Raw genomic sequence first — 21,780 nt, forward strand, 5'->3', positions numbered from 1 at the left:
ACTGGCATAGGAGTATGTGCCATGAAATGACGGTTTGCATTATTCTGGTAGGCATGAGTATGGGGTAGAGTATGGATGGAGCATGGGTACAGTTCACAAGCACGTGCAGAGATGATGAAATATGCTAATCTTCGTATGTACCTGCACAAGACAGGCATGGACATTTACACTTGCTAAAGGGCAGGGTAGGTATGATTTATACTGCTTACACTGGCATTTTATAAAGACTCATAAGTCCCTATGGATCATAATTATCAACATGGGCTACTGTTACCACTAACCAGTAACTTGTGCTACTCTAGCACACGTCCCATTTTATGCAATGAGACCTAGGGTCCTGTTTACTAAGGTGCGCTAGCGTTTTTAGCATGCACTAAAAATTAGTGTGCACTAATGCTAGAGACACCCAAATGAATATATGAGTGTCTCCATAGGCGCCCCGTATAAGAGGCTTGGGGAGGCTAAGCCTCCCCAGCCTGCTGCCGCCCGCCGTACCTTTAAATATTATATTTTTGCTGGAGTCGCGGGCAGCGCCGGCATTGAACGCATCAGCAGGCTCATTGCGGTTCCAGCAGCCTTCCCTCGCAAGTCGGATGATGGCTCCGCCCTCGTAGAAACAGGAAATACATCAGAAGAGGGCGGAGCCATCATCCGACTTGCGAGGGAAGGCTGCTGGAACCGCGATGAGCCTGCTGATGCCTTCAATGCCGGCGCTGCCCGCGACTCCAGCAAAAATATAATATTTAAAGGTGCGGGGGCAGGAAGGAAACGAGGGCAGACAGGAGAGGAGAGGAGGGTTGCTGCACATGGTGGAAGAAGGGGAGAGGAGAGGGCAGGGGAGAGGAGGGTTGCTGCACATGGTAGATGAAGGGGAGAGGAGAGGGCAGGGGAGAGGAGGGTTGCTGGACATGGTGGATGAAGGGGAGAGGAGAGGGCAGGGGAGAGGAGGGTTGCTGGACATGGGTGGATGGAGGGGAGGGGAGAGGAGGGTTGCTGGACATGGTGGATGAAGGGGAGAGGAGAGGGCAGGGGAGAGGAGGGTTGCTGGACATGGGTGGATAGAGGGGAGAGGAGGGTTGCTGCACAATGTGGATGAAGGGGAGAGGAGAGGGCAGGGGAGAGGAGAGTTGCTGGACATGGGTGGATGGAGGGGAGGGGAGAGGAGGGTTGCTGGACATGGAGGGGGAGGGAGGAGTGAGGAAGGAGATGAGATGACGGAAAAGGAAGAGAGTAGAAAAACTGCACATGGATGAAGAAAATAGGCAAAAGCTGGATCCACTGGACAGTCAAGTTTTGGGAGGACCCAGCTTTTACTTACGGATGTAGGACAAGAAATGAAGAAGAAAGGCGGAAAGTAAACAAATAAATGGAAAGGAAGCCCTGGAAACAGAGTTAAGAGGACAGATAGCAGCAGAATCGGATACTGGGCCAGCACAATCAGAAAAACAAAGTCACCAGACAACAAAGGTAGAAAAGATCATTTTATTTTCATTATAGTGTTTGGAATATGTCCACTTTGAGAATTAGGTGCTCAACATTAAAAGTTTATATTTATTTACTTATTTATGGCATTTTATCCCACATTAAACATGAATTAGGGTGTTTTGTAGCTCTATACGTATCATAATATTATGATCCCTTGTTTCATATTGTTGACGGTCTGCATTTTCCGTATGGGTGGTATATTGGTGTATTAGTTTCTGCCCAGTGTAATATTTATGGTACAGTAAGGTTCAGAGTGTGTTTTTGCACAAAGTTGTGCATAGTGTTTTGCAGTTGAGCGATTGTGGTTAGTTTATGCTTTGAGCAGCCACTTTATTCTTTGACATATGATACATAACTAATATCTAAATTTAATAAAAGGTATTAATTGTGACATTTATTTATTTATTTTTTTTTCTGTGTATGATCAGACAATTATGGATTTAAGCTCCACCCCTGGCCCCACCCCTAACCCTGCCCCCTTTAGCCTCCCCAAACAGTTGGGCCACCGACCGCCTATGAGTGTCTCTAGCGTTAGCGCATTCCGAAAATGCTAGCCATCTTCCATGTGTGAATCATGCTGTATACATGGAACATATTTCAGAACATTACTCCTGTGGGTGTTCATTTATAGTAATTTTCTACTTGTGAAAGTCCTTTTATAAATTGTTTCAAGGTATATGTACTTATAATTACATGTTGACAAGACAGTATGCACTTATAAGTTTGTTGTGCAGCGTGAAAATGAAAGGCTTTTGGAAGCATAGATCTATACCGAGAGTAAAGAGAGGAGTGACCATTGATTCCCACATAATTGTCCATCATCTACTTTATTGAGAATTAGATGACCCCTGATTCAGGCAATACACTGAAATTTGGCCAAGTTGGGTGTTTTCTCAATAAATTTGAGTTGGTAATGACTTTGACAGCTCTTCTTTCATTTGCCTAGAATTAAGTCTTCCTTTTGCCAGCCTGAGGGCAGTAGGAGCTGTTGGTGATTATTTTATTTATTTATTGCATTTGTATCCCACATTTTCCCACCTCTTTGCAGGCTCAATGTGGCTTACAATACATCATGAGTGGTAGAAATATATTAGAAAATAGACATTTAGTGTAACAGAAGCTTATTCTCACATTTTAGAAGCTCTGTTCTTGTTTGGATGTCTGAAAACTGGTCTATAGACATCCATATTACGTGGCTATCCAAATCTCAATTACATAAAACCAGGATATTGATGTCTTGCATGTTTTGGGCAGGACAGAAGGGGTAGGGACATTCTTGTCTAAAAAGATGAATGTTGTTATTTAGATCTGGTGCTTGGCACATCCAGATTACAGAAAGGTGCACTGATTGAGCAGCTATAAACTAGAGGGATTAAGGCATGACATCTCCTTAATTCCTTAGTGGTTACTGTTCCCCTTCCTCTCTCCTGAATGTGAAACAGGCAATGGATGCCAAGTTCTTTCACAGTTTCAGGCCCTATGGCAGTCCTTAACAAAGTGGCATGCAGGTCTGAGGAGCAGCCCAAGAGTTAGTGCGGTGGACTGAGACCCAAGGAACCCAGGTTCAAATCCCACATCAGCCCTTTTTTATATTTTAAATTATGAACCCTTCAGGGATACAAAAATACCTACTGTAATTGAATATATAAGACACCTGTAAGTCTGAAGGCTATTCAAGTGGTGTACATTCAGGAACAGTAAGTATTTTTCTGTTCCTGGAGGGCTCATAATAAAAAAAAAAAACAAGCTGTAGAAATAGGGTTTGAACTTGGTTCCCCTGATACTTAGCCCACTGCTGTAACCATTAGGCTATCCACCGCTTTTGACACTGTTGATCACAGTTTACTCCTTGATACACTGTCTTCACTTGGATTCCAGGGCTCTGTTCTTTCCTGGTTCTCCTCCTACCTCTCGTTTCACACCTTTAGTGTAAACTCTGGTGGATCCTCTTCCACCTCTATCCCACTACCAATCGGTGTACCTCAGGGTTCTGTTCTCGGTCCTCTCCTGTTCTCCATCTACACTTCTTCCCTTGGCTCTCTGATATCATCCCATGGTTTTCAATACCATCTCTATGCTGACGACTCCCAGATCTACCTCTCTATCCCCGAAATCTCAACCAGAATACAGACCAATATATCAGCCTGCCTATCTGATATTGCTGCCTGGATGTCTCAACGTCATCTGAAACTTAACATGGCTAAAACTGAGCTTCTCATCTTTCCCCCTAAACCCACCTCTCCTCTTCCCCCTTTATTTCTGTGGATGGCACTCTCATTCTCCCTATCTCATCAGCTCGTAACCTTGGGGTCATCTTCGACTCCTCTCTCTCCTTCTCTGCTCACATTCAGCAAATTTCCAAAACCTGTCATTTCTTTCTCTATAACATCAGCAAAATCTGTCCCTTCCTCTCTGAACACTCTGTCAGAACCCTTATCCACACTCTCTCGCCTAGACTATTGCAACCTGCTTCTCACCGGTCTCCCATTTAGCCATCTCTCTCCTCTTCAATCAGTCCAAAACTCTGCTGTGTGACTCATTTTCCGCCAGAGTCGCTATGCTCACATTAGCCCTCTCTTCAAGTCACTTCACTGGCTCCCTATCCGTTTCCGCATTCAATTCAAACTTCTCTTACTGACATATAAGTGCATTCACTCTACAGCTCCCCAGTACCTCTCCACTCTCGTCTCTCCCTACGCCCCCCCCCTCGGGTACTCCGTTGTGTGGATAAATCTCTCTTGTCTGTCCCCTTCTCCTCTACTGCTAATTCCAGGCTCTGTTCCTTTTATCTCGCTGCACCTCACGCCTGGAATAGACTTCCCGAGCCTGTACGTCTAGCCCCGTCTTTGGCCGTTTTCAAATCCAGACTAAAAGTCCACCTCTTTAATGTTGCTTTTGACTCCTAACCACTACTCACTTGCCCTGTCCCTTTATCCCCACCTCTCTTTAATTCCCTTACCTCTTAGTTGTCTGTCTGTATGTTTGTCCTATTTAGATTGTGAGCTCTTTGAGCAGGGACTGTCTTTTTCATGTATGGTGTACAGCGCTGCATATGCCTTGTAGTGCTATAGAAGTGATAAGTAGTAGTAATAGTAGGCTACCTTTCCACTCTGCATGGAGGACTCTGTGGCCATTTTATAAGATGGACTTTCCTGTGCTGCCACACAGACCTCCATGTCCCTTGTTTTTCCCCGTTCATAATTTAGGCATTCCAGCTTGTAAAATGGATGTTCATGGTGGACGTTTCCAACACTTGGACGTGCGTCTCACATGCATCCTGTGCTAAAATATATGTGAGATGTGCATCCATTTGTAATGTACTGACTGGGATGTCCTTTCTCTATACTGTAACAGTACCTCGGTGCCCTTCCAGTGCTAAGAATCAGTACTAAATGTTTCTTCCTCCCTAAACCTGTTCTTGTTGCCACCCACTTTTTTAAGAACTGACATTTGTGGTTTATGGTTTAATTCAAGTTTAATCTACTGCAGTTTCAAAACAGGTCAAGGCAGTTTACAAACAAAAGCAAAGGAAAAGAAAAAGAAAAAGAACTACAATAAAAAACAGAAAAGTGTAAAAAACATACAGTTTAGTGACATTTAGAGCAGACATTTAGGCACTCAGCTCTAGTAAAAATTCAAAGAGATCAATTTAAGACCCTAGCTTTAAAGTTAAGGGCTGGATTCTATATATGGCGCCTAAAAATTTGTTGCCGAACAAAATGGCCTAAGCGCTATTCTGTAAGCTGTGCCTAAAGTTAGGCACGGTTTATAGAATTCTGCTTAAGCATTATAGTTGTGCATAAATTAAGGCACCACTACTTCCACCAATGAAAATGTGGTGCAAATGCCCATGCCTAAATTTTGGCGCGGAGCACCCTTTACATGCGTAACTTAAAACCACACTGCCGTTTCTCTGTCCTTTCCAGGTTCTCTTCCTACCTCTCCCTCCGCACCTTCAGTGTTCACTCTGGTGGATCCTCTTCTACATCTATCCCTCTGCCTGTCGTCGTACCTCAGGGTTCTGTTCTTGGTCCCCTCCTCTTTTCTATCTACACTTCTTCCCTTGGTTCATTAATCTCATCCCATGGCTTTTCCTACCATCTCTATGCTGATGACTCCCAAATCTACCTTTCTACCCCTGATATCTCACCTTGCATCCAAACCAAAGTTTCAGCGTGCTTGTCTGACATTGCTGTCTGGATGTCTCAACACCACCTGAAATTAAACATGACCAAAACCGAGCTTCTCATTTCCTCCCCAAACCCACCTCCCAACTCCCCCCGTTTTCTATTTCTGTTGATGGCTCTCTCATTCTCCCTGTCTCCTCAGCTCGAAACATTGGGGTCATCTTTGACTCTTCTCTCTCCTTCTCTGATCATATCCAGCAGATCGCCAAGACCTGTCGTTTCTTTCTTTACAACATCCGTAAAATCCGCCCCTTTCTTTCCGAGCACTCTACCAAAACCCTCATCAACACCCTTGCCACCTCTCGTTTAGACTACTGCAATCTGCTTCCTGCTGGCCTCCCACTTAGTCACCTCTCCCCTCTCCAATTGGTTCAAAATGCTGCTGCCCGTCTTGACTTCCGCCAGGGTCGCTTTACTCATACTACCCCTCTCCTCAAGTCGCTTCACTGGCTCCCTATCCGTTTTCATATCCTGTTCAAACTTCTTCTACTAACCTATAAATGTACTCACTCTGCTGCTCCCCAGTATCTCTCCACACTCGTCCTTCCCTACACCCCTTCCCGTGCACTCCGCTCCATGGATAAATCCTTCTTATCTGTTCCCTTCTCCACTACTGCCAACTCCAGACTTCGCGCCTTCTGTCTCACTGCACCCTATGCCTGGAATAAACTTCCTGAGCCCCTACGTCTTGTCCCATCCTTGGCCACCTTTAAATCTAGACTGAAAGCCCACCTCTTTGACATTGCTTTTGACTCGTAACCACTTGTAACCACTCGCCTCCACCTACCCTCCTCTCCTTCTTCCTGTACACATTAATTGATTTGATTTGCTTACTTTATTTATTTTTTGTCTATTAGATTGTAAGCTCTTTGAGCAGGGACTGTCTTTCTTCTATGTTTGTGCAACGCTGCGTACACCTTGTAGCACTATAGAAATGCTAAATAGTAGTAGTAGTAGTAGTTCTCCCTGAAATGCTCATGACTGTCCCCTTTCTGTGCCCCCTTTTTCAGGCTGCATGTAAATTTTAGGCACAGATCCTGAACCTGATTTTACAAATGTACCATCCAATTAAATTTAATTTAATTAATACCAATAACAGCTTGTTAAAAAGCCAATTATTGGCAGTGTCTCATTATCCTATTAAATTGCACGTGTAAATCGGGACTGCAACTACATTTGCGTTTGCAATTTTCAGTGGCCTTTATAGAAGCGGGGGGGGGGGGGGGGGGGGGGGGGTAAGAGCCCAAGCTCTTTCAATATTGTATGATAGATTTTCTGAATTTTGGCCTCAAATTGAAATAATAAACTAATGTGAAATGTGAGATTTTTCTCCAACCATTTACTCCTACTTTCTTGCATATTTCCCTTTTGATGATATTTTCACACATCTGTACAAATGAGTGAATGAAATCCTTGCACCCAGGAGAGGATTAACTCTAGGCAAACTAGGCACAGGCCCACACGGATGAGTAATTCAGTGGTTCCCAAGGCAGAGTTTGCCCTGGTAAGTCAGCTGCTGGCTGAAATAAAAGTGTTGTCTGGAGAGGTTGGCCTAGTTTTCTCACCCTTAGTAAATTTTCCTCTGATTGGCAGAAGGATTCGATAAGTAGTGCTTCTTACCTGCTGCTTCCTCCTCTGCTAGTTTTCTCTTCAGTCAGAACCAAAGAGGGTCCTGCATAGAGTGGAGGAGTAGCCCCTTGGCTAGTGTAGTGGTCTGTGATCCAGGGCAATAGGGTTCAATTCCCACTACAGCTCCTTGTGACCCTGGGAAGTCACCTAACCCTCCATGACCCAGGTACAAAATAAGTACCTGTATATATGTAAACCATTTTGATTCTGAGCACAGAAAGGTGCTATATCAAATCCTATTCCCTTTCTCTTTCTCTTTTGTGGGAATTTCAAAATATACTTATATTACAATGGGGGACCCAGTAAAGGGTTAATCCTTCCATGCTTGTGTTCTAGAAAAGTGCTGAGTAGGTGTCAATGGAACATAGAGTGACTGTACTGACCTGCTGGGGTTGTCCATCTGCTGGCGCCACCTGCTGCTGGATCAGTGTTGGTTCCCCTTGTTGTAGGGCTGGCTGCCCCTGCTGGATGGCAGGCTGCTGACCTTGCTGCACTGGCATTACAGTTGGCTGCTGGGGTAGATTCAGCGCTGGTAGTCCAGGCTGCTGGGGCTGGAAGAGGGTCGGCAGTGAAGGCAGAGGTGGTGGATGCACTGGCAAATTATACTCATACTAGATAATAATAGTATTAAAAACACATCAATCAGTAATAAAAGAGATGGGAATGTACAAAAAGGAAAGTTACAATTTATCTGAAAAATAAATGTCCAACAAATATTTGGGTCATTATGTATGGTCATGGTGTTTATTTATGCACCAGCTCTGGATCTTTAAATTAATAATTATATTAATTACAGTAGGTATGTGTAGTGTGGTGACCATCCATTTACCTCAGGTCTGTTAATCACCCGGAGAGGATGAACAGCTAATGCTTAGAGCAGCAGCCTGAGATCCAGGGAATCTACAATTCAAATCCCACTGCAGCTCTTTGTGATATATTATATACAAATTTATAGGCTGTACAATCTACCATCCTTGGTAGCTTAAAAGGTTACATGCAATATAAAACTAATAAAATATTACTAAACAAAGATACAGCAATAAATAATAAAAACACACACACAAAAAAAATCAAAATAATACATGTACAAAAATTCTGTAGATTCTCAAGTTGTGAAATTACAGATCAGATTTCCATCTTGAACACAAGCACTTAACTCTCCACTGCCTCAGGTACAAGCGTAGACTTTGAGCCTGTCGGGCAGTGGCGTAGCTACAGGGGGCCTTGGGGACCTTGGTCTGCCCAAATTGGATCCGGGGCTCCTGGTTTGGCTGGTGGGGGTCACTTACCCCCGCCAGCTGAAGCCTTTCTCCAGCTCTGTTCTCTGTGCATTGCCTGACCTGCTTCCTCTCACATCGCATGCATGCTCGGTTTTATTTGAAGCTAGTATCACTAAAACTGAGCATACACATGGAAAAATATTGGATATAGACCTAGAATAAATGAGACCCTTATCTTATTTATGAACCCTTGTGTTATAACTAATTTAAGGTAGGGGGTTGATATTCAGTGGGACTTATTCAGGAAGAAGAGATTCCTACCTGGATAAACCCTGTTGAAGGGCCATACCCAGATTATCAGTGGCATGTATGCTGCTGAATATCTGAGCAGTGAAGAAAAAGTGAGGTCTCAAAAAGACATGGAGTTCAAGAGTAAAATAGTTACTTCTATTTATTAATAATACCAGATGAAGGTAACACAAACTGTTATTGTTTGTGCTAAACGTTACCCTGATACTAAGCACGTTAGCTTTTCCTGGAATTAAGGATTATTTGCTAGATTTTACTTACTATACAGACTCATATTTTCTAAGTCTTAGTGCTGCTGTTCAAAGATGGCACCATTTGCAATTGAGACACTGTGATTGTGTTAAATATCTGGTTAGTGTCAGGGCAGTGCTTGGATCATCTGGGGGCAAAGTTGACACAGACCAGAAATTATCTGGGCACTGTAGATATTCAATTTTGGTTCCCCAATAATTAACCAGACAAGTAGGGCTGCATAAACCATGGTCCTAACCAGGGCTGGCTTAAGGGACCGTGGTACCCTGAGCCAAATTATGGTTTGACGCCCTCCCATTGGAGCACCCCCATTGGCAGGCCCCCCAGTCTACCTTTAGGCAGTTTCCTGCTCCTGAATATCGACAGTGTTTCATCTAACACTACCTGCATCAGCACCTGCATCTTCCCTCTGCTACACCCCTGTGGAAACAGGAAGTTATGTCAAAGGATGGGCCAGGGCGTGGCAGAAGGAAGACACTGGGGCTGATGTGGGTAGCATTAGGTGAAAAGCTGTCTGTGTTTGGAAGCGGAAAACTACCTTTAAAGATAGACGGGGGAAGGTGGCCCCAGACAGAAAGAGAATGGGAATTGCCGGCTCTTCTTTTTTCCCCTTCACATACAACGCTGCCAGCTAAGATCTGGGCCAGCTTAACCTATAAGGGCAATGACATCACATGCACAGGTGTTTGGCGCCCTTTATCTCTGGCACCCTGGACCAGAGCCTCACCTGGTCCATAGGTTAAGCTGGCCCTGGACCTAACTATGCCTTGTTAGCTATCTGGGTGTGTCACTGAATATTGGCCATACCCAGATATGTTCTGGGTACTACCAAAGATCCAGATAGTCACTGCCAGTATCCGTTAGAAGCCAACACTGAATATCTAGATCTAATTCCACCAGCAGTGGCCAGTGTTTAATAAAATACTGAATATCGACCAGTTAATATAACAGGGAGGGATGGTGCAATGGCAAACAGCCCCAGCCCTGTGTTCCTCTTAGGTCACCATCGATCTTTCTTGTTGAAGAAGGAAATGTACCTGTTGGTTTTCATGCTCCTGGGGTCTCTGGGGCCTCCACATGTTTGAGAGGTGTGGTGGCAGGAAGCCGTGCGTCCACATGGTAACAAATGGCTCCTTGTAGCCGTATCCAGGATACTAAAGACATCAGAGTAAAGACACGGTCACTTGACTTTATGCAGTGTTATCCTATGTTTGCTTATTTATGGGGAATAATTTTTTTTGCGAAATTTCAGAGTGTAAACCCTGGTATTTTTCATGTCTTATGGTAAAATATATACTTTAGGAAAATGACCAGAAGCAAAGGCAAGAAAGACAAGCACACAGCAGGAATTATTTAGGAGGTCATTTACTAACAGCGCAGGCTAACACCCTTAGGGGTTCTTTTACTAAAGTGGGCTGATTAGTGCTTGCTAAATGCTATGCAGCCCATTGTATACTTATAGGCTGCATGGCACTTAATGCACACTAATTCATGAGTGCACGCAGGGCCAGCTTATCCAATGGACCAGGTGAGGCTCTGGTCAAGGGAACTGGTGATTAGGGGCGTCAAAATACCCAGCCTCTGACTTCACCTGGTCTACAGGTTAAGCCTTTTATCCCCCCCCCCCCCCCCGATTTGGTCTCTCCCCTTCTCCCTCATCTCTCTCACTCCCCAGCGATCCTGTACAGATTACGTCAGTCGCTGGAGGCAGCAACAGGGCATCTCACCCAAATGAAATTGCATCCGAGGAGGCAGGATGTGGCACAGAGAAGACCCAGGGGCTGGCCAAAGGCAGAATATCATGGTGTTGCTGCTGCTGGCACCGGCGAGCAACATAAACTTTACAGAACAGTGGTGGAGTGAGAGAGGTGAGGGAGCACTGCCGGGAGAAGGACAGAGGAGAGGGAACGAGAGACTGAATTGGGAAGAGGGCAAGAGATGCCAAACCCATGGGGTGGGGGAGGGAGGGGGTACTGGAAGAGATGCGATGGGGAAGGGTGGTACCGCCAAAGCAAGTTGGCTCAGGGTGCCATTAGCTCTTGAGCTGGACCTGAGCACACACTAAATCCGTTATCGCACCTTAGCCCAAGGACCCCTTAGAGAGCAATTCTATTAAGCTGCATCTATTTTGAGGCACCAAGAAAGTACATGAGTGGAGCCTAAAGGAGAGTTGACACCTACTTTTCTTCATAGAATATTAGCTTAACCGGATATATATGTGAGCATTTTTTTTTAAGCGCATGCACTTATGCCAACCACAGAGCTGCTGTAAATGCTGACGCTGAGATTGGGGGGGGGGGGGGGGGGGGGGATATGTGCATAACTTATAGAATTCTATAATTTATGCATATAAGTGTTCATTCCACCCATAGCCCACCCATGTGAACACCAACTCGCAGAGTACACACCATCAAACATAGTGCACACTTACAAAATAGCTGGATTATTGCCATTTCTGCGTGCCTGCGCTCACATAAGCACTTAAGCACTTAAATGACTAAATTACCTGTCCTTGCCAACTAAATCTGCAGAGCTTCTGATAGAATTACGCCCTTAGGGGGAAATTCCATACATGGTACTTAACATCAGGTGCAGAAAAGCATTCTAATGGATGCAAGGCACTGAAACAGGGTAGAAATGGCAGATCTGTGTGAAAAAAAAAACATTTATGTATCCATTTAAAGAATAGCGCCTAAGTGTTTCCAAATGGATCTGAAAAGGGTGTGTGGCCATGGGAGGAGTCAGCCCAGATAGTCAATGCTGGGCCATTTCCGGTGACTGTCATTGAATCTCCAGTTTATATTTGGCTGGTTTAACCTGGAGATAGCCGGTTAAGTTTAAACCGGCCAAAGACATTTCAGCTATTTACGCTGCCCGATGTGGCCTCTTAAAATAGCCGGTTATGTGCTGAATATTTGGGGATAGCCGGCTATATTGCAAGATATACCCGGTTATCTCCTAGCTGCTAACTGGGAATGTTCAGCGGGGGATAGGGGGATAGCCAGTTATCCCCCACTGAATATCGCCGAATAGCCAGATAACTGCCTTTTAACCGTCCAGGTGCCGTTCATGGCCAGTTTAAATGGTTTTGAATATCGGGGGTGGGGGTGGGGTGGGGATGAGGTTAGTTACAGTGTAGTAATTGCCATTATTATCACACAGAAACTTGGCCATACAGTTAATGTAGAGACAATACACTTACCTCCTAATTCTAGAAACTTGCATGCACATTTTTACAAGTGCGGAAAGGCGCATGTGTAAGTTATAAAATAGTGTCAGTTATGTGGGTAACTTAATTTAATAATTAGATGCTAATTGGTGTTAACAGCCAATTATTGGCTATAATTTAATTATAGCACAAAATCCATAGTGCGCAACTGTAAGGGGGTGTGGACCTGTGAGGGGAATGGGCTGGTAAGGGGCGTGCCCAGAACTTACGCGCACATGTTATAGAGTACTAGCAGTTATCTGCCTCACTAGCCATTAAGCTGGCATAAGTGCTTGCGTCTAAATTTAGGCAAGTAACATGCTTACCCCTTAATTCTATAAACGTCACCACAAATTGCACACACAAATTTGGACACACACTTAATTTGCACACACAATTTAATTCAATGAGCAAATTAGTGCCAATAGTTGGCTTTTTGTTGGCACTAATTAGATTTAATTGGCATTTATGTGTGTAAATTTAGGCACAGGATCCATGCTTACAATTTACATGCAATCTGAAAAAGGGAAGCGGAAATGGGAGGGGCATGGGTAGAATGGAGGTATTCCTAAAATTAATGCTTGTTGTTATAGAATAACAGGGATACGTGCCTGATTTAGTGTGTACATTTGCACTACGTTTCAGTTGGTGCATAAGCGCTATTCTATAAACTGTACCTAACTTTAAGTGCAGCTTATAGAATAGTGCTTTTTCTGGCACCATATATAGAATCTAGCCCTTTTACCACATTACTGTGCATTACGGAAGCAATTTTATAACAGGTCGACAACACTTAGGCAGTGAGCTATTCTAAAGAACAGTTACGCATGTTAGTATTCTCATAGAATGCTACTGCAAACCGTATCAATGTGCCTAAATTTAGGCATATGCATTTATGATAGATCTATAGCTTCTGTGAATGAGAGAACCTAAATTCCTAAATTTGACATTTAAGGGGCCCTTTTACTAAAGGGCTGGCGTGCAGCAATGGCCGGATTAGTGCAGGAGCCTTTACCGCCACCTCAATGGGTGGCGGTAAGTGCTGCCCCCGAAATGGCTGTGCTGTAAGTAATTCACTTACCGCATGGCTATTTCTTTTCAAAAGCCTGCTGCGGTATGCTGATGCTAGCTCAGGCCACTTTTTACCACAGCTTAGTAAAAGGACCCCTCTGTGCATAAATTACACTATTCTGTAAGTTAGCGTGTAAATGTTGGCCTTGCCTATGTCTCTCCCTTATGAACACCCCCTGTCAATTATGCACTAAGCTATTTTAGTCATAATTCTAGAATACCGTACTGTCATTTACATGTGCAAATGTATACTCACCTGCGTGAATGGAACTATTCTATGAATTTAAGCATGCAAATAGCACATTTAGGCAATCTGTTAGAGAATTAGGGGTAAGTGCATGACAAATAGCCCAGGACACAGCACCACTTCTGCAGGAACAGTTAGGGGGAAATTCTATAAATGGTGCTCAAAATTCGGCGCCGAAAAAATTGGCACTGAACGGTATTCTATAATGGGCATTCTGAGATTGGTGCTTTTTACAGAATGGCGCATAGTGCCAGGATTCCTGCTGGACTTTGGGCGTGAGGAGTTACACCAATTGAAACCAGGTCTAAATCCTAGTGCGCATGTTGGGCACGAATTCTATAACACTGCATGCACTTTAAGGGAACGCCCCTGGCCCACCCATACCCCTCCCATGGTCATGTCCCTTTGTAGATCAGTGCAGAAACACGCCATTCTATAAATGAACACATAAGTGTGTTTTCGCTCAGATCTGCTGTTTTTGCCCTGTTTTGGCGCCTTGTGCATATTACAATGCTTTTTCATGCTGAAAATTTGGCACGGAAGTAGCAGCTAACGTTCGGTGCCAAAAAGAAATTTCTCCTTAATGATTAGTAAGTTACCTTACATCATCTGCAAAGTGTAGTCCATACCCATCCCCTCCTCCCATGCTGTGCAGTTAACGAGACAATTAGTATGCACTGTGTCAAGCCACTGTATTAAATGTTGCTGCAGTGGCGCACTAACAGCATACTCTAATTCTAATTAAGGGGCTTTATGCACAATGAGCAGTATAGTAAGCAACTGAAATAAATAAATAAATTGAAATAATAATAATTATATACAGAGGGCCCCCAACATTTAAGCAAGAATGCATGTAAATGACCTGAATACTGACATTTATGTGCATTTGTGTGCACATACATATGTAAATGTCAATCTGGCTAGATGCTATTCCATAAAATGGCACCGTAATGCAGTGGAACATAGTGTGAAGGTAAGTATTCACCTGGGTGGATTCTGGGCAGAGCACAGCAAGGTGCACAATTACATACAGAAACTATAGAATACTTTAATTTATCTATGTATTTTAGCAATCTTGGCACAATCCTTGACATCATTTCTATGGGTGATGTTAGTGGTCAAGCTTAACTTATATGTGTGTATTTGCACTGCTAAGCTTCTATATTCTATAATGGAAAGTACACATCTATTTTCCATAATGAAAAGGCTCCAAATAGGCACCTTCTTGTTACCTAAAATGAGAAGCCCTTTTATTGAATTGCTCTCAAGAGGTAATTCTATAATATAGATGCCTAAATGTAGTAGGGATGGGCATTTGTTTACAACATTATGGGAAATGTAAAAAAAACATGTCATCTCATTACTGAATGAAACTGAGCAGAAAATACACAGAAATTCAGTGTTTTACCATTTGCCGATAATAGTGCACACTCTGTCACATACAGAACTGACACTATTGTATAACTTGTATGCATGACTTGCACGCTAACCCCCCAGATTCTATATATGGTGCTGAAAAAGCACTATTCTATAAGTTGTGCTTAAAATTGGAATGCCGCCGTTTTGCCCATGATCTGCCCGTTTCCATGCCCTCTTTTTCAGATCACATGTAAATTTTAGGCATGGATCCCATGCCTAAATTTATGCATGTAAATCCCAATTAAATTTAATTAGTGCCAAAAGTTGCTTGTTAAAAAGCCAATTATTGACTCTATTTAGCTTGTTATTCAATCAAATTGGGTGCATACCTAAATTTGTGCATGCAATTTTTGTCAACTTTTACAGAATTAGGAGGGTGGTGCCTAGATCTGTGCACTAAAATTTGGGCACACTCCAAAGATGCGTGCACAAATTAATTGGCTAATGAGCCAAATAATGTCAATAATTGGGTGCTAACAACTAATTATCAACATTAATTAGCATCCATAAAATTTGTATGCACATCTGGCTGTGCACTATTTAATAAGGCATGGTACCTAACTCTAATAGCGTGTAGCTCAAAAGTGGACATGGCCATGGGCATGTCAGAGGCATTCCGAAAAGTTACACACATAGTTACGGAATACTGCCTCAGTGCGCCTAACATGGGAGCCAACATTTACACCTGTAGGTTTATGTCTGCCACCCAAGGTTAGGGGCAGGAATCACCATTTAGCATGATTATATAAAGGGAATATGCCCTTTATTGAATTGTGCTTAGCACTGATTCATTTTTTTATGCCAAATTGTGAGCACCATTTATAGAATTCCCCCCCCAAGAGCAAAATTATGCATACAAGTTTATAGCATTAGGCGGTAAGAGGGCAATTCCGTAACAGGCACCAATATTTATAATGAATTGTGTATGTAAATGTTTACAATACTAGCTTACATGTGCATACAACAATATCCCACCTATGTGCTATGCTGCACATAAAGCATGTATATTGATTAGTGAATATTTGTAAGGTACGGGGTTACACAGGAGAGGAGCCTGAGTGGGGTTTTCATATGCATACCTCATAGAGTACTATGAGTTGCCCATGTACCTCTTACATTTAGGCATGAGCAGTTATACTTGCTCTATGGCTGGAGTAAGTGGTCATGCCTTAATCCTACGTATGCACTATGCAGTATACATGCTTTATGTATAGAATAGCACTTAGGTGGGATATTGGCATATGCACATATAAGCTAGTATTCTAAACATTTACACACATAATTCATCAGAAATATTGGTGCCTGTTATGGAATCACCCCCTTGCCCCCTAATTCTATAAACTTGTCTGCACAATTTTACACTTGGAGGGAATTCTATAAACTAGGCATCAACTTTCATTTATAGAATAGGCTCCTACCAGGTGTCCTCTGGGTGCTTATTTGTAGGTGTCCTGCTATAGTCAAATCACCAGAGAAAAAAATCAGGAGAAAAACTTCTACAGAAACACACAAGCAGCTCAGACAGCAAAGTTGATCCAGGGAATGAAGAACAGACAAGTATATACCAAAACAGATTTTATTAAAGAGGGACCCAACTTGGCCAAGTTTTGGCTTTTCCTTCATCAGAAGTCACCAGATTCCTTCAAAATAATTCCTAAAGGGTTCAGTAAAAGGACACATGATCAACAAAATATGATAGCATATCCTTTTCATTGCATCTGTCCAACAGCAACCCTTTAGGATTTGTTTGAAGGAATCTGGTGACCCCTGATGAAGGCAAAGCCGAAATTTGGCCAAGTTGGGTCCCTCTTCAATAGAATCTGTTTTGGTGTATAGTCATCTGTTCTTTTATAGTCAAATCATCTCCATTTTGCCTACGGAATGCCCCATCCCAAGCTACCTTTTATTAACCTGCTAAATTTTGTGTCGGCAATGATTTGTCCAAATAAAATTTAGTGACTCAGTAGAGGAAGAGATGGGTTATTTGAAAACTCAAGATTTGTCTGATTAACTTTAAAATCAGATGGACAATCCCTCTGAATATGGACCTTCTTGCCTATGTCCAGAGATGCATTGTTTCTTACATTTGATACAACATTCTCTGATCTAATGAACTTAAGACAAATGTCGATAACCTGTTTTGTATTAAACATTAGTCCCCCTGTTTACAAAGCCATGCGGCAATGCCGTCACAGCGTGAATTGGCTATGTTGGCAGTACCACACTGAAAGTGAGTGTGGCTTTGTAAACAGGGGCCTAGAAGTTTATAAATTATACATTTTTTTTTTACATTTAGTAATTTGAAAGTAATTATTACCGAAGGCATCTTGTTCACACCCATTCCATATGGGCTACCAAATGGTCTCGTCTGAGGGAGAAAAAAAATACATGGAAAATGATTTCAAGCTGAAATGGAGGTCTTGGTCAGATGTCTTCCTTGGTTAATACACTCGGAGTTCCTATCAAAAAGTTCCTTAATAGTCACAATGTTATAGAAAATCCATATTGAAGAAGCCCCTTCATTGACAGACCTTTGTATAATGTTATCTGTTGTAAGCTGCAATCGTATAGAAAAAATCCTGCCAGATAACTGAATGAATTATACTTCTAAGAAACAAAGCAAGCAAAAATAGGCTTAATACTGCTATGGCAACTTGGTAATTATCCCCTGGATTCTATATATGGCGTTAAAATAGCAGTGCTGAAATTTTGGCACACATCCAAGTTGCGCGCATAACTACATCAGTTAATAAGCCATCAGGTATGAATGAATAGGCCTTAACAATCAATAATTGCACTTAATAGACACTAATTTAGACATGTGCATGCATCTATAACCCTGTGCACCTAAATCCCTTAGTGCACAACTCAAAAAAAGTTGTGACCAGGGGAGGACTATCGGCAGGTCATGAACATTCCAAAAATTTACATGCAGTTTTATAGAACAGGGTCATTTATTCACCAAAATGCCTTGAGTTGGGCAACGTACTTGCCACTTCACTCTCCTTGGTCACTGTGTCTAACCGATTGTCTGGCTTCCCGTGAAAACACCAGGGCGTTTTCAGGGGAAGCCAGACAATCGGTTAGACACAGTGACCAAGGAGAGGGAAGTGACAAGCACGAAGCACAGTGCACATCGGTGAGAACGTTAAGAGATAAGTTCACGTTTTGAGTTTATTGCATTTAAATTTAAGCACTATTTATTATAGGCTATAGCACATAATAATAAAGAGTAGCCCAATGAATGAAGTGCTATAGCACATGGCATAGAAATGAATTGCCTCAAATAGTGGTTTTATACTGAGGGCAATCTTTAAGTAATAAAAGCAAAAGAAAAAAAGTAATTATAAAGTAAATGGATATGTTTAACAATCATTGTTTATGGAGCTAGTAGCTTTACTTATACAGCATATTGAGTCTTGGCTTTAGTAATTTATGTCATCATTATTTTCTAAAGACTATGGGATTTGATTTGGTGAAAATCTTGAGTTGGGCAACGGCATTTACACCAGGTTCAGCTGGCGTAAATACCATTGCTCAACGGTAGGCGTGAGAATCAGGTCTAAGCACTAGTCTATAAAAAACATTCAATTTAGAGCCCTTTATAGAATAGCACTTGGCATCAATTTTTTACGGCACCAATTTTGAGCTTCATTTATAGAATCCCCCCCCCCCCCCATGAGTATTGTATCACATTATTTATGAAATTACTTATCCACATTACAGTTTCAACCTTAGTAAAAACATTGGAATTTCATTTTCTTCTACCTGGCCCCTGTTTTTGCTCTCTCCATTTCTGTTAATTGTTTTGTATGTTGTATTGCAGATCTTTGTGTATTAATTGAAAAAGGTAATGCAACTGAGATGATGCTACACAGGTCTTGAGTAGCAAAAGGTTGAGGAAACAGCTTCTAGTGTTCCTTGCTGGACTTACTCTTTCTGGAAAACAAGAAATGCAGAAGATCTGCGATGCAACCATAGCAGAACAAAGAGCAGACGTAATAGCAAAAGCTTTTAATTCAACTCTTTCTGGTTAAGAAGCATCAAAATGAGTGACTAGAATGGTGGTTCTCCACCCAGTCCTCAGGACACACCTAGCCAATAAGGTTTTCAGGATATCTACAATGAATATGCATCATATATCAAATATTGATCTAAACTTCAGATACACAATTTCAAATATAATATTATTTTATTCATACATCACAACTTCTTTTACTTCTGCTTTTGTAAGAAAAGTTGTGATGCATGAATAAAATAATATTATATTTGAAATTGTGTATCTGAAGTTTAGATCAACGTTTGATATATGCTGTAATGATTATTTTTGATTTTTGTAATTGATTTGGGATCCTGGAAACATATGAATGAATGTATTCTCGGTGACATGGCTAGAATGAGTGTGAGAGATTCTGGTAGTATATAAGCTACTTGACCAAAACTTGTGGTTCATGAACACTACAAGAATCTTGACAAGTTGCTCTTGACTGTTGTTGAAAATATTGATGATAAATCTTAATTCTTGGGCTCTCTTCAATAAATTTAGGTCATTAATGTTGAGGAAGCATAGTGGGATGAAGTAGAAGAAAATCCATAAAATTAGAAATTATTATGAAAGTACATTTGTTACCATGCACTTGGTTCATTAGTGTACCTTAGAAAATTTAATACATGCAAAATCAATATAGGGATGTGATAATGTGGTCAAGGGTGTGGCTTGGATCGGGCACAAACTGTTAGCTCACGGGCTTTCAACCAGCACAAATCCATTCTCTAATTAGGGCTTGCTCCCAGCCTAGCCCAACACATTTCCTATTCACATCATAACAAGTACTTTCTGACCATAACTCAAGGTGTCTCCTATCTTACCAGTCTTCCCACACAACTCTGATACCAATGAAGCCTGAGCCACACCACTTCCCTGGTTGTCCTCCTCAGGTACTACAGCTCAGCTTGCAGTGGAGTCCTCTCCTCTCTGGACCTCCTTCCTGGAAACCTCTGTATCGGGGCCTCCCTCTCACTCACTGACTCAAGACATTTAGCTCCCTCCTGGCATGAGCCCCAGCCTTCTGAGTCAGTCTCAGCCTCTGCATCGGCAGACAAGCGCTACCTGCTGCAAGGTGGCTGAACTGTATCAGTGAGGGAGTGCTATTCCCTATACCATCCACTTCCTCACAAGGGGTAATTCTATAAAGTTGCATTCCAATTTTGGTGGCCATTAGTACATGCTGAGTGCCAATTTTATAACGGGATCTAGGCACCAAAATTCCAATACAGAATGCTAGTGCAAGCCCCAATGTGACATTAATTACACCTGCCATAAGGTGTAATTCTATAGGGTATATGGGTCAACTGGTATTCCTGGCCATGCTCCACTCATTTGTACTATCCCTAGCACTTTTGCACTATATCAGTTATGTGCACCTTTATAGAATGACTAGTAGAAAAGGCCCGTTTCAGACACAAATGAAATGGGCGCTAGCAAGGTTTTCCTCAGAGTGTGTATGTTTGAGAGAGTGTGTGTGAGAGTGACTGTGTGTGTGAGAGAGAGAGAGAGAGAGAGAGAGAGAGAGAGAGAGAGAGAGTGAATTTGCATGTGTGTGTTTGTGACAGAGTGAGTGAGACTGTGTGTGAGTGTGTGTCTGTGAGAGACAGTGTGTGTGCCTGGGGCCCCTCCCTCCCACCCAGTTCCAGTGTTTCCCCTTCCTCCGTGTTCCAGGGTTGTCGTAACCCCTCCCTCCCTCTCTCTGTGTTCCAGGGTCATCGTCCCCCCTCCCTCCCTGTTCCAGGGTTGTTCCCCCATTTTTTTTAGTTGTTGTACAGGTGGTGCATTCCCCCCTCCTACCCTCTCGTCCCCTCCTCCGAATTCCAGACCCCTGCCCCCCCAGTTCAAGACCACCTCCCTCCGAATTCCAGACCCCCCTCCCCCCAGTTCCAGACTGCCATCCCCCCAGTTCCAGATCCCCCCTCCCTCCATCTGAATTCCAGACCCCCCTCCGAGTTCCAGACCCCTCCCTCCCGCTCTCCGAGTTCCAGACCCCACCTCCCTGGCTCCCTCCCACCGATTTCCAGACCCCCCTCGGATTTCCTGAACCTTGGACCCCCCTGCCGTGACCCTTCCCGCCGCCATCCCTCCACCGCCGCTGTCGTCGATTCTGACTGGGTCCGCCCCGTTTTATGCTGATTCGCTGCTCCCTGCATCGCAGCTCCTCCCCTCTCCCTTCTATTGGCCAATCTGATGTCTCTTCTCTTTTGTCTCCTTCCCCTGCTCCTTTCCTATTGGTCACTGATGATTTCTGTTCCTTCTCGACCCCCCTCCGAGTTCCAGACCCCACCTCCCTGGCTCCCTCCCTCCGATTTGCAGACCCCTCCCTTTGATTTCCAGACCTCCCTCAGAGTTCCTGAACCCTGGACCCCCTGCCGTGACCCTTCCCGCCACCAACCCTCCCCCGCCTCCGTCATCGATTCTGGCTGGGTCCGCCCCATTTTGTGCTGATTCGCTGTTCCCTGCATCACGGCTCCTCCCCTCTCCCTTCTACTGGCCAATCTGATGTCTCTTCCCGTTTGTCTCCTTCTCCTGCTCCTTTCCTATTGGCCACTGATGATTTCTGTTGCTTCTGTCTCCCATTGGCTATGAGTCTCCCCTCTCTCTTCTACTGGCCAATCTGCTGTCTCTTTTTGTTTCTCACCTGGGCTCACGTCATAATGCGGCCACTGACGTCAGTCTGATCTAGGGAGCCTAGCAGACCAACT

General features: G+C 43.2%; 1 protein-coding gene across 1 annotated transcript in view; it reads right to left on the reverse strand.

Annotated features, from left to right (window-relative positions):
- AMBN (ameloblastin) overlaps positions 1–21,780 on the reverse strand; it is a 74,890-nt gene that overhangs the window by 25,699 nt on the left and 27,411 nt on the right. Inside the window, exons 4-6 of the mRNA XM_030192144.1 lie at positions 17,345–17,395; positions 10,120–10,236; positions 7,685–7,912 (exon numbers count right to left, since the gene is read on the reverse strand). Coding sequence (XP_030048004.1) covers positions 7,685–7,912; positions 10,120–10,236; positions 17,345–17,395 — 396 coding nt within the window. The remainder of the gene's footprint in view (positions 1–7,684; positions 7,913–10,119; positions 10,237–17,344; positions 17,396–21,780) is intronic.

Source organism: Microcaecilia unicolor, chromosome 2 (assembly GCF_901765095.1).
Source record: "Microcaecilia unicolor chromosome 2, aMicUni1.1, whole genome shotgun sequence".
In the NCBI taxonomy this organism is placed as follows: domain Eukaryota; kingdom Metazoa; phylum Chordata; class Amphibia; order Gymnophiona; family Siphonopidae; genus Microcaecilia; species Microcaecilia unicolor.